The sequence below is a fragment of the Sander lucioperca genome, chromosome 8 (genome assembly GCF_008315115.2).
Source record: "Sander lucioperca isolate FBNREF2018 chromosome 8, SLUC_FBN_1.2, whole genome shotgun sequence".
Classification (NCBI taxonomy): Eukaryota; Metazoa; Chordata; class Actinopteri; order Perciformes; family Percidae; genus Sander; species Sander lucioperca.
Genome location: NC_050180.1, coordinates 31095644 through 31111697, shown reverse-complemented (window position 1 = coordinate 31111697; position 16054 = coordinate 31095644). Strand labels below are relative to the sequence as shown.

Genomic DNA, 16054 nt, shown 5'->3' with positions numbered 1-16054 from the left:
TCGCAAAGTTTTTCCAAAGAAAGAAACTAAGACTTATATTTGACGACTATATTTTAAAATAAAAGTACTTTTCCACGCCAAGATGGGTGGCAAGCAGAGTGAACCACACGACCCAGAGGGACCAATAGTGGATATGATGACAACGAATGTTTTAATGTTTAATGTTTAAAACTGTTTAACTGTTTGTAATTGCTCTTTAATGTTTAATTGCTTATACTGCACTGTAACTCTTATTCTCATATTTTATCTGTTTTAAAAAAAATGTAATCGTTTTTATGTAAAGCACTTTGAACTGCCTTGTTGCTGAAATGTGCTATACAAATAAAGCTGCCTTGCCTACAGTATCTTTTCGTACAGTGGGTCTATTTCCTGGCATTTCATAAACCAGAAAGTAATCTGCAGATTAATCAGTAATAAAAATTTGTTGTGTTGCAACTTTACACACAATGCATTTTAAAGAGTCCCACAAAATACTGTAATGCAGTAGTCAAACTACACCTGGACAAGCTCCAACATTAATGCATTAATAACTCAACTCTGCCGAGAGCTTCAACTGATAACTAAGTACATTTAGCTGATGAAGTACAAAGTAAAACCTAAACCTTTATATGTATTGCAGTATTTCTATGTTGTTGTATACTTTCATTTAAGCACATTTCTGTACTTCTATCTAAGTGTAATGTCACGGTTTGTGTGAAATAAACTTTAAAAAAGGTAAGAAACAAGAGGGGTTAAAAAAAAAAAAGTTACAGGCACTGCAAAGCGCGCACGCACACACACGCGCGCGCGCGCAAACACACACACACACACACACACACACACACACACACACACACCAGTGATCCCACAACGATGGAGCGCGAGGCCGTATCTGATTACAATAACATACTAGAAACCCGCGAGCCCTCTCCCTACATCTCCCTCCGCCCTCCTCGGAGCATCGCGTGAGAGCAGCAGCCGACTCTCCAACTTGATTGTGATTAATGCGCGAGTGCAAGATATCCATGCCAGATCTGAACTAGACGCATTCTTAAGGTAGTCCACAAGAGTGGAGAAACAAAACCACAAGAGATCATAATCGTCAAAGCAAAACACAAGACCACACTTTACCGGGTGTTCTTCGTTATTCTGACTACTTTTGCTTTCGAGTTATAGATATATATAGTTGATATATCGATGATAGAAAACAGTAGGATGCGGTCGACCTTAACTCGGTCTAGCTTCATTTTCGCAAAGATGTGTTATTTGATTAAATAACTTATCAAATATGAGCCAATCTTTATTACAACTTTTTTATAAAAAAGCCAACATTCATTTTAATGCCCACATTTCTATATAACTTGCAGCATTTCATCTGAAGTAAACTGAAAGTTAACATTAGGCTCTACAGATGCCAGGTGCGTGGAACGTTACGTTAGCTACGTACTTAGTTTTTTTTCCCCCCGTATGTGTATAGTTTTACATACTCGAAATAGCCACAAAAACGGAATGCATAAAGTAACGTTGAAACGAAAATCTCTTAACACAACAACAACAGTTACTGCTAAGTCTTACTGTTTGAGAACAGGCTTCTTCCTCTTCTTGTTAGCATAAGATCCTGGGTTTCCCAACATGGTGTCACTTCGTTTAACGCTCACAAACTTGACTTTAGGCCAACGTTTGTTTGGTTTATTTAGCTACTCCTTCGTTGCTGAGGCTTCCTCCATCCGTACAGGGAAAGTATGTTAGTCCCTCGTTTATTCAGCCAGTGAGTAAAACTCCCAACAAAAAAAAGCTGCCGCCGGGGTCCGCAGAGATTCGGTGCCGCGTTGCCAGTTCCAGTGGGCGGTCACTGACGCTGACCTTGGTCGGCGGTGCGGTGAAGTGAGACTGAGGCAGTCGTGTGAACACAAAGTGGTGAAGTTTTGTAAGAGGGGAAGAAAATGGAAATTTAGAAGAGTTTGGCGAATTCAGCAGAAGTCCAACCCCCTTCTTTGGATAAACAACGCAGCCTTATTATTATCATTCAGAGTCACTTGAGTTTTCCTTTTTTTCTCCTTGCACGGGGCGTTTTCAGGAAATGTGTATGAACAGTCTGTCAGAGCTGTATGTTTTAAGGTGGACTGGACTCTTTGTGCCTGTCGAGCATGTTTTGCTTCTGCTTTTGTAATATCCAGAGTGTGCTGTGATTTTGGACTTAGTTGGGAAAATATGTTCTTTGGCTGAGTTTTCTGACCACAGCAGGAAATATTGTAGAAACGTTTCCCTAATAACTTCCATAATATCTGATGCACATATCACATCGTTTTTGTAACTCACTACAACTTGGCTTTAGTCTCATTTTTCCACTATATCACTGTGTGCTGTTGTAATTTAAACCTAAACTATGCAAGGATCTCTGACCAGAAAATGTGTATGTGTCAGAGACTCTGACATACACTCATGCACTTTATTCTCTGTTAAGAATAAACTAATGTGTATGATAACTGATTTATTTAAACTAATAAAAGTACACAAACTAAATCCAAGAGACTCTTATTAGAGATAGGTTTAAAAGCCCTTCTTGGCATGTGAATGATTTACATTTCAGCTTCAAGCAATACAAAGTCCAGCATGGCCACTAGCTCCTGCAGATTTTATACAAGAGTGAGGATAAACATCTACAAGGTTTTGCCCTAAGGCAAATCAAAAAATTTCATAATGGGGGCTTTTCAACTTGTAAACTATGCTCCTATTCAGGCCCCTATTTTACCTTTTACATGACCAAATCTATGTTAACACTAAAACCAACTATGTGTACACCCACACATGACACTAATATGTGATTTTTAACATCTCATTCCAAAACAATTAAGGCCATTAAGGCCAAAATCATTAAGGCCTGTCACAATATTTTGGATTTGCTCCCATTCAGCAACAAAAACATTAGTGATACCGGCCACTGATGTTGGGCGATGTTTCCTCCCCCAGTGCGTTTGAATCTCTTCTTCGCCAAACTGGAAAAGCATTTATTTACGGACCTGGCTTTGTACATAGGGGCATTGTCATGTTGAAACAGGAAAGGGCCTTTCTCAAACTGCTGCCACAACATTGGGAGCAGACTATTGTCTAAACTATCATTGTATGCTGTAGCATTAAGTCTTCCCTTTTAAGTTTCTTGGAACTAAGGACAGCTCAAACCACAGAGAACAGCCCCAGACCAAAAGTAGGCACAGATGTGTCCACATACATCTGGCCATATGATGTCTTTTTTTTTTTAGCAGGTTTTGAGTATGTGTAGTAATGTATTCATCCTGACAAAGTGGTGAAATTAGTCAGTATGCATATCAAATATTCTGGATTTTTAAATGTGCTGTTGATGGACACTAACACTTTACTTTAAGTCCCCCTATTTACCATTTACAAACATTCACTGAATGGGTTATAACACACTATAATGTGGTTATAAGCAGCTAAGGACTTTTTTGTGTCATCAATGTGCATATTTGTCAGTTATAATTCCTCCTGTTAGGACTAGATCAGGCCGCATTTTTCTGTCCGAGCCCAGCCCGCGTCCGACAGGAATTAAGATATTTCTGTCCGAGCCCGACCCGAGCCCGACACAGTTAAAATCAAATTTTTTTCTCATACTAATGACACATGTAGCCTATGTTTGTTTGTGTGGAAAGCCCGCTTTTATTAAGCAACTGTAGGAAGGCATTTGGAAATGTCAACAGATGAGCGCATCAGCAAGTGCACGTTAACACAGGCGCGTACCTACATAATAAGCTGTTTTAAATATAAAATGTTCAATGCCTTATCGCGCTGATGTGACCGAGCCGAACCCGAACATCATTTCTAAATATCTGTCCGAACAGGTCCCGACAGGCTCGGTTCGGGTATCCATCCTCTATGTAGGACATGTTTTATATTTTCAATTGGGTTTTACTATATTGTCATTCATTATCTGTATATACAGCAGCCTCCACCTATGGAGTTGATAATAGGCTACATTAAAACACGTAGGCCTAAATCTGCTTTCGACTAACTCTTGTGTAATAAACCATTTATTAACGGTTTATACTGTCTATCATTGCTGTTGGGTGAAACTCTTGTATGTCCAAAGCCGTTGTTTTTCAGGAAATGAAAAAAAAAGGCTAATTTGAAAACATTTTATTGAGCTATTTACCTCAGACGAAGTCACCACGTCACTGTTTACATATGTAAAACTCACAGATGTACGTAAAGGGTGACTAATAGAAATGATTTATGAAAGGAAATTAAAATGATGAAATATGGCGTTTCGAGGTCATTGCCCGACAGCGACGTTATAAATGATAAATAGGTGGACTTAAAGTAAAGTGTCACTCACAGCTGAAAACAATCAAGACATTTGGCAGGTTTATTAGACACACCTAGCTAAAACTAATGCAGTCTGATACAACAGTTCTTGAGCAAATCTTACCATCATGAAAGTTATAATATTCACTTTTTTTGCCAAAACCATTTTAGAAAGCTGTTGATTGGACTTTGAGGTCATTTTGGAGGCCGTAGTTTGTGGTGGCGTGTATACCGACAGGTGTTTTCATTTTTTTGTCCACGCCATTTTAGATCAATGAGGGTAGACTAAATACATAAACGCCTCTCCGTATAATTGTTTGATGTTTTGATTCCCCTGGTTATTTGAAATGCAGCCTTCTACTTCACCTCGCCACACATCAGTGACAGTTAGAGACGTGTTGCAGACAGTCGCCATGGAGACCATTCACACCCTAAGCTCTCCCCAGCGTTCATCTGTAAAGTGTTTATCTTGGGCACACTGTACTTCCTCATAACAGCCGTCTATCATGTTCACTTAGAATCATGACAGGCTGACATTAAAATCCTGACTGCATTCTGCAAACACACACAATAACGTGTTTTTTGCCTTTTGTGTCACGCGTGAATTATTTCACCTCTAATTTTTTGATTCGAGGATTGTTTCTCGTTTTGCTGTCTTTAGTGAGCCAGTTTTTCTACAGACACAGTTTTATTGTTTGTGCCACTATATTGTTAAAACACGCACTGTTGTTTCTAGAGATGTTCCGATACCGATACCAGTATCGGTATCGGCTCCGATACCGCCTAAAACACTGGTATCGGTATCAGGAAGTACTGGAGTTTATGCACCGATACGATACCACGTAATGAAGCCCTAAAGAAAATCTAGTTCTGTGGCGTTCATTGTTTGTGTTTGTTCATGTTTCACAAAGAGTTTAACCTGAGCCAGACCGACAACAAAGATAGAAATCATATCACATCCATACAGGGATAGTAGTATACAGCTGTTGAAACATAATAAAATATATGACACGCTGGTATCGGATCGGTACTCGGTATCCGCCGATATGCAAGTTCAGGTATCAGAATCGGTATCGGGAAGCAAAAAATGGTATCGGACCATCTCTAGTTGTTTCCTAATTAGCATCTGAATAAACAGAAGGGGGGAAAAAACGGTAACACAAACACATGGCAACAAAGTACAAGGTGCAAAACATTTTGGGGAAAAAAGCAGACATGTCATGCTTTCACGAAGAACTGGTGTTTGACAGTTTGACTGCTGGATGACAGAGAGACGCCTGAGGTGGAGGCTTTGACATGGAAGCGCTGACATGTCTGTCTCTGAGGAAGGATACTCTTTGCCTTGCAGTAGCTATGAACGATCTAAAAAGGAAACGCGTTCACAGTCATAGTTACAGTCTCCTGATTTTGAGTTCTGGCACCAACTGTCGACATTACATTTTAGAAACAGTCGGCAAACAACAAAGCTTACATTGTGGCGTGTGTTTGTTGGTGGGTTGGTCTGATCACCGGTATTTAAACTCGGGACGTGCACAGGTTACAGGCTATTGTTGCCCGGGCAACAGCCCGTTTGCCCTGATTGGCTCAGCTGCCCCTCTGGAGAAAGAACCTAAACAAACTTTTCTTTCTTTTCTTTTTTTCCTGTTGTGGTTGCATCAATTTGATGAGCCCATCATAAGTGAAGCTCTATCAAATTAAATCGCCATATCATTAAATCTTGTGTTAATTTATTTTGCCCTCAGCGATGCCCTCTGCCCCCAGTCACGTGACTTTGTTTATATATTCTCACACGGAGTGACGGTTTAGAAGAATCTTTGGCACTGCATTTAAAAGAGAGGGAAAGCCCTTCAGCCTTCAGGTGAGTTTTGGAAGTTATGGAGATAATGCCAAATGCCTTGTGAATAGTATAAAAGAAAATCCACTTCAGCTTCGAATAATGTGCAGCTTTAACGTTTGCATCACGTCACGCAGCACTGCCTTATACGTATCATGCTACGTTACAACTAAAGCTAATGACAGCCTATGTTGCAGCAGCAGGCTAACGTAGCTATGCTACGTCCGTTACATTAGTGTGGCTCTGTAGAGAAGAGAGAGGCTCAGGGATGTGATGGTTTGGGCTCTCTGGTCTTGAATCATGCTAGATTATACCTTGTTTACAGTCAATATGTTACGTGAATTTTCAACCTACAAGCAGATGTAACGTTAGTGAAAGCTGGTAGAAGTCACCTTAGCTTATTTTGTTATGAGATGATACATTAATGTCCCTATTGGTTAATGTAATAAACTTAGCTTCTTATTCTTTTTTTTCTTTTTTTTTAAATAAATGTAGAGCCTAATGTTAGTTTTGTGTACTTATGTATACCTTCACAACAAATCCGACTGAAGTTGAGAGAGAAAGAGCTCAAAGAAGCAGCTAAAAGAACTGCAGAGTGAGAGAAGCATTTGATAATGTCAAGCAACCATCCTACATTATTCATTTAATGTGAAGTAGGCCTATTTTATCAGAAGCATTTTATTTAAGTTGGAGTAGAACTCATTAAAAACAAATGTTTCAATCAATAATAAATGCACATTATGCCTGTGCATAGTATTGTTATTATTTTATGTGTAGGGCCCAAAAGCCGCTGTAGTCATGTTGTAATTGTTCTTTAGATCTATATATATATATATATATATATATATATATATCTCAACAATCAATCAAACATTTATTTATATAGCACTTTACAGCAACCAGCAGGTATCCAAAGTGTTTTACATCAGAAACCAAGAATAAAACAACATATCATACAATAAAAAGAATGAAACATAGAAAACAGTAAAATCAGAAAAAGCTTACATAGAAACAGGAGGAGGAGAGGGAAATTGTCACACCACTACTACATATTAAAAGCAATTTTAAACAAATTTTAGTTTGGATCTAAAAAGAGCTGTCATTGCACATTGATGACATCTGTGTATATATATATATATATATATATATATATATATATATATATATATATATATATATATATAGTTGACCTTTAGACTGTGACTGCAATGATTCTGGTTGAGATAACTTTTGTTATGGCGCTAAATCATAACAAAAGTTATCTCAACCAGAATCATTGCAGTCACAGTCTAAAGGTCAACTGGCAGCACTTGTCTGTGTTCAGTTGTCTTAGTGCGTTTTTTAGCAGTGAAAAGTATACTGTATAAGTTTCTTTATTCAGATTCTAATAATTCTATTCAAGATAAGGCCCTACCACAAGGCTCCAGTGCAGAGACTGAGGGAGAGCATGCGGAGCATCACTCAACAAATCAGACAGCTACATGATGATTGGATAAGTGTTCCTATAAAAGGGCCAAGTCAGTAAAAGTGCGTTAAGGAGAAATTAAAGGTACATTATAGAACTTATTCAGAATTATAAGGTTTCTTTTGGAAACAGCTCCATCTTTGAAGAGTCGGCTGAAGGGGGTGGGGGTAATGTGTAGTGCTGCAATTAACGATTATTTTCATAGTCGATTAATCTGTCGATTATTTTCTTGATTAATCGATTAGTTGTTTGATCTATAAAAATGTCAAAACATGGTGAAAAATGTGGATCAGTGTTTCTCAAAGCCTAAGAGGACGTCCTCAAATGTCTTGTTTTGTCCACAACTCAAAGATATTCAGTTTACTGTCACAGAGGAGAGAAGAAACTAGAAGATATTCACATTTAACAAGTTGGAATCTTTTTTAATAAAAAAATGACTCAAACGATTAATCGATTATCAAAATAGTTGCCGATTAATTTAATAGTTGACAACTAATCCCCCCCAAAAAAGAATTACACTTGTGAACCCGCTGAGATCATAATTGAATCTGTGAAAGTAGTTGAAAAAAAAACTATTTTCCCTTTAATACAATTTTGATGATTGAATTGATGCATACAGTACACCATCGTCATTTCTCACGAGTGTAGTGGTAATCTGCATGTAATCATATTACTTTTCTGTCTTTTATGTAGTAGTGTTTGGTATCCAGTCATGACAATAGTTTACTGCCTGGCGAAAATGAAGAACTACTACGTCAACGTGTGTCAATCCAAGACCCAAGACATAAAACATAAAATAGTTCAGATGTTGAAATACAGTATAGGAATACAATAGGCTATATAATATACTGTGGAATACTGTACAGTACTCCACGATTTTGTGGAGTATTGTTCATGAAAAATCAAGTTAAAGAGGGGAGTTTTTTTTTTTTTGGCAGCATTGTCAAATCAGTTTATGTTGACATCACCATCTCCATCCGGCCGCTCCCCTGAGAGCTCGTTATAGCTATAACCTACCTGTCCACAGGCTGTGACGGAGACCCGCACATTGAGCAGGAGAACACAGCAGCCAAGCACTGAGGGAAATGGGAAATGTGAACATGGCAGCTGCTATGCTCCAGAATTTGGCATGTGGTTGCTGGTGAGCCCTGTGCAACTGTTCCCATGCATTTAATCCACTCTGGGTGCTTGTTTATTTGGCCCTGGTGCATTCCTGTGTGACAGACACCAGTGCACAGCCATCAACACCCGGCTCAATATCTTTATTTCTCACTAACTTTAGAGCAATGTTTTATTCAGGCCAGCAGTGGTTTCCATTCAGGAAGGCCAGCTACCTCACTGCCTTTTATTGTTCTCCACCCACTGCATAACTTCCCTCAAACTTATTACAACACTGTTTTTTTTAGTTTTTTTACTGTTTTGATTTCCTCATTTGAACAGTTCAGTCTTGTCCTGGGGTCCGCTGCGCTCAGAGACGAAGTATTTAAAGCTGAGGCAATGAGCCGCACACTTGTAGAGAAGTGTGATTAATTCTTTCCTTTGCTCTGAGCAAGAGGTATGAAAGCTCATTCGCACCGGGAAAATTAATGCATTTGTCAGGAATGATCAACAATCAAAGTCAAATCAAAATTCTTTATTTGAACAATGATGACTTTCTTAGTGAAATGTATGACTTCATATCTCCTACTTAATACCGCATCAAATACATATTATGAGATAATCATAGTTTTAAGATGCAGAGTCATAAATAGGGGTTAGCCTATATTACTAGGAACTAGGACACCGTTGTATCACGCATGCGTTGAAACACTTGACGGGCCAGGCGCCACAACTGGCAGCATATTTTTGTAGGCTACATTTTATGTTACCATTATGCAGTTCACGGCGGGTCTGTTTTATAAAGATATTTAAATGAAATACTTATTGTCACTGATCCAAAACCGCATATCGACGTCCGTGTACTACGCCTTGGCGACATTGACATTGTTATGTAGTGTGGGGCTGTTGTGATGTTTTTAAAAGTAGCCTAGGCTATGCATTACGAGGTGTTGACATGGTTGCCAATCCAAAATAATAAAGAGTTGTTACATGTTACATGAACATACACCATTTTGGTTAGATGTGGAATGAAGTCTGAGTCTTTATGTCACTGCAAACCTTCAGTTTCCTCCACACTACTCTTTGTGATTCATTGCAAAGGTGCGCAAGCGTGGAACAGATCGTGCAGCGTGTGAAACAGGATTATCAGCTGTGCATACGCGAACATCTTTTGCATGTCGGATCTATATATATATATATATATATATATATATATATATATATATATATATATATATATTATATATATATATATATATATATATATATATATATATATATATATATATATATATATATATATATATATATATATATATATATATAGTATAAAGAACAATTACAACATGACTACAGCGGCTTTTGGGCCCTACACATAAAATAATAACATAACAATGCTATGCACAGCACAGGCATAATGTGCATTTATTATTGATTGAAACATTTGTTTTTAATGAGTTCTAGACTACTCCAACTTAAATAAAATGCTTCTGATAAAATAGGCCTACTTCACATTAAATGAATAATGTAGGATGGTTGCTTGACATTATCAAATGCTTCTCTCACTCTGCAGTTCTTTTAGCTGCGTCTTTGAGCTCTTTCTCTCTCTTCTTCAGTCGGATCGTCCAGCACAGATCGCGTACCCACACCATCCATGGTCAGCAAACCTACCCTGAATGAATTAAGTGTAAACAAATTAAATAAATTGTCTCTCATAATTTGAATTTCTGCTACATAATTTCCAAGTCATCATCATAATTATCAGATATTAACTCATTATTTCGAGGCACTTAACATTAAGTAGTAATTCTGATTTACTAGAATAAACTTGAGAGTTTTCATTTCTTTTCGCTTTTCAAACTTTATTAGTGTATTTGTTTTTGGTGGTGGGAGTGGGTTTCCATAAGAGTTGATGCTGCAGCTGCAGTAACGGGGGGAGGGCGGGGGGGGAAGCAGACAACGATGCATCGACCGTCAGATGCTCTCTCTCTGGACTGCAGAGTCCTTTTTCAAACAGGCAGAGGCTTGACATGAAGCAGAACTGCTGCCCTCTGGGAAAGGGAAGAATCGCGTGTGAAGGACAGGAGGGCAGTTTTTAACAGAGTGAGATCTAACTGTGATCCATTATACCCTCAACCACGGCGCCATTAAAATGAAGAGAAGGTCGTATAATAAAGCACCCCGTGAGTGTCATGATTCCTGTTCATTTGCACTTGTGTGGTCAATTAGTTTCATGTGCGATGTTATTAGTTGAGTATGGAAGTTACTACTGTGTGGTTGGTGGGGCAGCCAGACAGAAAGACTAAAGAAAGTAGAGCAAAAGAAAGAGAAAGAGAGAAAAAAAAATTTAATGAAAGTAACAATGTCCATGGCTGCTATTGTTTGAGGCGTGCATACTGTTACTGGTTTGAGGGGGTTAGAAATGGCAGGACTCATTAAATGTTGATTCATTGTCAATATTGTGTATCTTTTGTTTATATTTTGGGAGTCAAACTAAAAAAAGAATAGTAACCTTTACAGGAATGACATACAAGCACACATACAGTGGTCATGGGTTTCATTTCATTTCATTTCATTTTATTGTTTATCTCGAACAATCAACAATGTTGCAAAAAAAAAAAAAAAAAAAAAAATTAAAACCCCAAAATTCAAACGCAAAAAAATCTGAATTTACCAAAGACAAAAAAATAAATAATAAAAAGTATAAGTTCGAGAAGGAGCAGGCAGAAGCAAATTATTAGGTCTTATTAGGTCCTGCCCCTACTTCACAATATCATATTATTACAAAACAAATAGATATGCAAATACAGCATACAATCTTTCAGGTCTTGCGATTGTCATCCCGTGTCCCATATGTGGCTACTTAAACTCTACGTTAACATTAAGGGAAAACTTAATTTGCATGTGAACACTGACATAAATGTTTCACTGTGATGATCCAAAACAAATCTGGAAGGCATTACATATTTTTATGAGACAGCCACATGCTTCCTCTAATTGACATTAAATACTGGCTGCCATTTTTTACGTGCCAAAAAGCACATAAAAAATACACAGAGGTTCACACTGCCTCCTTATTGCTTAACAACCCTTAAACATATTTACGGGATTTGATGATACTCCAAAAAGCTTTAGCATCAGGGTTGAACACTTCATGTAGCAATAGGTAGAAATGGACATGCAATAAGTGAAAAAACAAAACAAAAAAAAAACATTTAGATACATTTTGATAGTGTCAATATTGGGGGCTGCATTTTCATTATTGAAGAAAGAAAGAAAATAGCAAAAGATGCCCATTAAAAGGTGATGTCAAACAACTATTCAGTTTGCTGCAAAGACAATGAAACTAAACTGCAAATCTGGGAAATCAAGATGCTGAAACCAGAGAATGTTTGACATTTCTGCTTGATAAATGACTTTAATGATGAATTGATTATCAAAACAGTTACCAATTATTTTCTGTTAGTGGACTAATGAGTGATTAATTGTTTCAGCTCTAGTCAAAATAACTCGCATCCCAAAGACTGTTGCAAAATGCTGTGAACCCTTTTTAAAAAAACAAAACGCACACACACTACATACCAGGTAAATTACACAACTCTGCAAAATGATTTCATATTGAGCACGCTGCAGTTGCTCCCCTGTGTTGTTCACTTTCACACGAAGACTTTATGTAACATCACATGTTCTAACGTTGAGAGTGCACCATTTTGGCAGTTAGTATACCAACAATTACTACAACAGGAGATGATACAAGGCGTGAGCCCGTGGATGTCAGCCAAGCTGCGACTATGAAAACACTGCTCCATAAATAGTCAGCAAACATTATTTCAAAGAATTATTATTGTAATGTATTGCATTGTTTACATTCTTGTCTTTTCATAGTCATAGTTAATATTTAATAATAAGCTATTGCACTGATCAATCAATCAATACATTTCTGTGAGTGATTTTTATAACTTTATTTTTCTGTGAGTGATTTTTATGTATGTGAGATATGTGTGTGTATGTGTGTTTGTTGTGTTTGATTGTCTAAGCTACTGGATGCCTAAAATTTCCCTTGGGATGAATACAGTACCTACCTACCTACCTACCTACCAACCAACCAACCAACCAAAATATAAAGCTTAAATGTAGAACAACAGTGTCCATCAGCACCACATTATAAATCCAGTTTATCTTTTACGGCAATTAGTCTTCTTTTTTTCCAATTGTAAGATGCATTACAGATGCAAATCACAATTACAAACACTGGAACAAAGGTTGTTTGATAAAGTCAAGATGAAGCATGTTACTGCTGCCGAGTTTTCTTTGTATGATTTAAGGCAGGTGTGGAGAGAAGAGCAGAAAATGTAAGCTATTTTGGTTGCCATGCTTTTGAGTTGTTTTAATGATAAACAATGCAGGCAAACCTCCTCCCTGCTGGCACTGTTAAAGCCAGTCCAAACTACAGAGGAGTGAAATAAAACCTGCTGTAAAAACCAACGGAAATTTGGCAGAGATAGATTTGCCAAACCCCTCAGCTGGCCTCACAGGGCTGCAGCCGTGAGACCTGAATGTAGAGTATTGTTGTTTTACTGTTGACTAATTACTCGGGTTCCTGTGGGGGTGTGTGTCTCGGTGTGTCAGGATGTGAACACAGGAAAGTGTTGGTACTGTACCGTAACTGTGTGCATGAGAATGTATTCATCCCTCAACGTCGGCTGCAAAGACCTATTGCTTGCACACATTTCGTTCACAGCATTCCCCCCTTTCCGTACACGTTGCAACTTCTTTCCAATCTGCTGTGTCATCTATTAAAGTAAACTAGTTTTGCCAGTTCTTCTTTCATCTGTGGAATAAAAAAAAAAAGAATTAAACAAAAGCAAGACATTCAAAATGTTTTGACAAAAATAAGAAATTGGTCGGTCTATCAATCCATCCGTCAGTCCAAAACAAGATAAACCTCGAATGCCATTTTGGATTTTCATATCCCCCAGAAGATAAATCCCAGTGTTTTTGGTAAACCCACTGACCTTTCCTCAAGTGCAGGTTAACATTTCTGCCTGTACAAAAGATATCTCAATCCATTTCCTAACTATGCTTTAGTTGGAAAGTTAGTAGTTTTAAGTTATGTTTTAGAGAAACCGTTTTGATTATGATCACCTATGGTCTCCTGAAAGTCTTTTTTAATTTAGTTTATACACACAACTAAATAGTTTTGCCTAATAATGTTTTGGAGAAAACGTAATTCCTGCGTGGGAAGTTTTTCCAGTCGACACACTGTAATGGTCTTGTACCGCACTGACGTCACAGAGTGTGGATGGTACAAAGCTACAGGTCTTTGACAATGGAAACACTTTGGTTTTGGTTAGGGAAATATCAACATTTTGGTTAAATATTGAAACAAAACACACATCCTGTCTTGGGTCCAACCAAGACCACAAGATTTCCCAGAACCATAACCACGCGCTTCGAGTAAACATAACCTCAGAAAAGTGAATCATGCTTAAGTTGCCAAAAGTGGATATTGTAGTGAAAACAATCTTTTTATAAATACATCCTGTATGATCATAGTGCAACTTTGCAGATATACATTAAATTGTATTTCAGGAGACAGGTTTGCCCCATTAAGTTTCTTCTTGTATTCTATCCTCCCAAAAACAAACGTGAAAACGACCGTATAGGTCGATTCAGCAAGCAGCTCATAACGACCCATATTTTTTGTTTCACGATTAATTATCGTGAGAGCAAACGAGAAAGTAAGGTGACAAAACTATAAGAGCGCCAAAACAAGGTTCAAACAAACACAGGACTTTCACTCAGGAGATGGGGCTCGTGTCCTGTGTAAAACCAAAAGTCAATGGTCAATTTTGGAAATGAACCGACTTTTATGGACCTTATACTATATATTATATACCTTATATTATATAAGGGCATAACTTTGGTTTTAACATGTCTTGTGGGTGTGGAGATCGTGTATGTAATAAAGCGACGAAAACGTCGTAAAAAAAACAAACGAAAAAAAACGTCAAAAGGTGACAGATGTCGGAAAAAGTGCTAAAAACTTAGACAAAAAACCTTAAAAAGTCAACAAAAACGTCAAAAATATTGTCAAAAAATTCGAAAAGGAAACAAAAACGGCAAAAAATGTCGGAAAAAGTGACAAAAACATTGAAAACGTGATAACAACTTTAAAAAAAAAGCCCAGTCTGGGCCTCCACCCCCCATAAATTACACCTTTGACCTTATAGTCCATGACGCAGTTACATGCACCTCCTCATTTTTTCACGTGACTCAGCTTAAGCCAACCCCTGATGATTTCCTAACCCTAACTACATTTTCTTGTTGCCTGCACTTAACTGGTTCGGTTTCACAAAGTTAACTACTAAGTGCCCATGCTGAATGGCCTTTGAAATATGAAGCGGTGTAGTTGACTGTCTGCCATGTTTACATTGGTGGTTTCTGAGCCTACATAGGAAACAGCCAGTGAGTCACACTTGTGTGCCGACAGACTGTAGTTATGTAAAGTCTCGGGAATTCATGTGTGAGCGTAGTGAGCTCGTAGCTGTAAGGGAAAGTGCAGGCAAAGATGAGCCAACCTAATATCAGAAGGTGAGTGAATATGTGTGAAGTCATTACAATCACTGTGAAACCAGAGAGAACTATTTTAACCATTTGTTTAGGTATCGCTTTCCCTGTAGACCAGTGTTACAATAACAGCTTGTGTTATAATGATCTAATCAACAGCATCTCCACCAAGATACACCTGTCCTATTGGTGAGTCATCGCCGTAAAAAGACATGATGAGATGTCAGGCATAGTTTAGACCCACATTATATAAATTCCAGTCCAGATCATGAAGATTAAAAACACATTTGTATAATTAGACTACCTACTGGCCAACTTAGGTTTTCCCTTTCATGCTGAACTCAGGGCTGTAGTGACAGAAAAAGAAACTGAGATCATGTCGCTTCAGGCTCCACAAAGGGGACCTGAAGGGGCAATTCCCTCCCCCAGATACACACTGTTTGTATCTGGCAGGGTACTGCGGTTTAAATCCTGCTGTTCACACCATCACATGCAAAACCTCAGAGATGCTTTTTTCAGTCAGTCAGTGTACAGTGTTGTGGCTGTTTACATTTCTTGTGGGGGGGAAACAGATCTAGCTAAATTATTTATCCCATCTGTCTCATGAGCCTGGTCCAAGCCAGTGCTCTAACTTTTAGCCGTCCCGCTAACTATGGGATAGGCGCCTGTCGAAGAAGGGGCCAATGTGTATTCCTGCCAGTGGTGGAAGAAGTACTAGAAATATCCTGTTACAAGTAAAAGTCCTGCATTCAAAACTGGAGTCCAAAAGTATCAAAATAAGTATCAAA

At 38.0% G+C, this 16054-nt stretch overlaps 1 protein-coding gene across 2 annotated transcripts in view; it reads right to left on the bottom strand.

Moving 5' to 3' along the window:
* The window catches only part of LOC116056011 (aryl hydrocarbon receptor-like), a 44599-nt gene extending 42553 nt beyond the window's left edge, over positions 1–2046 (bottom strand). The window contains exon 1 of one of the 2 annotated variants that reach the window (XM_031308217.2): positions 1555–2046. In XM_031308217.2, coding sequence (XP_031164077.1) covers positions 1555–1613 — 59 coding nt within the window. In that variant the 5' untranslated portion in view covers positions 1614–2046. The remainder of the gene's footprint in view (positions 1–1554) is intronic. The other variant, XM_031308154.2, reaches the window with a different exon arrangement.
* Positions 2047–16054: the final 14008 nt, after the last annotated feature.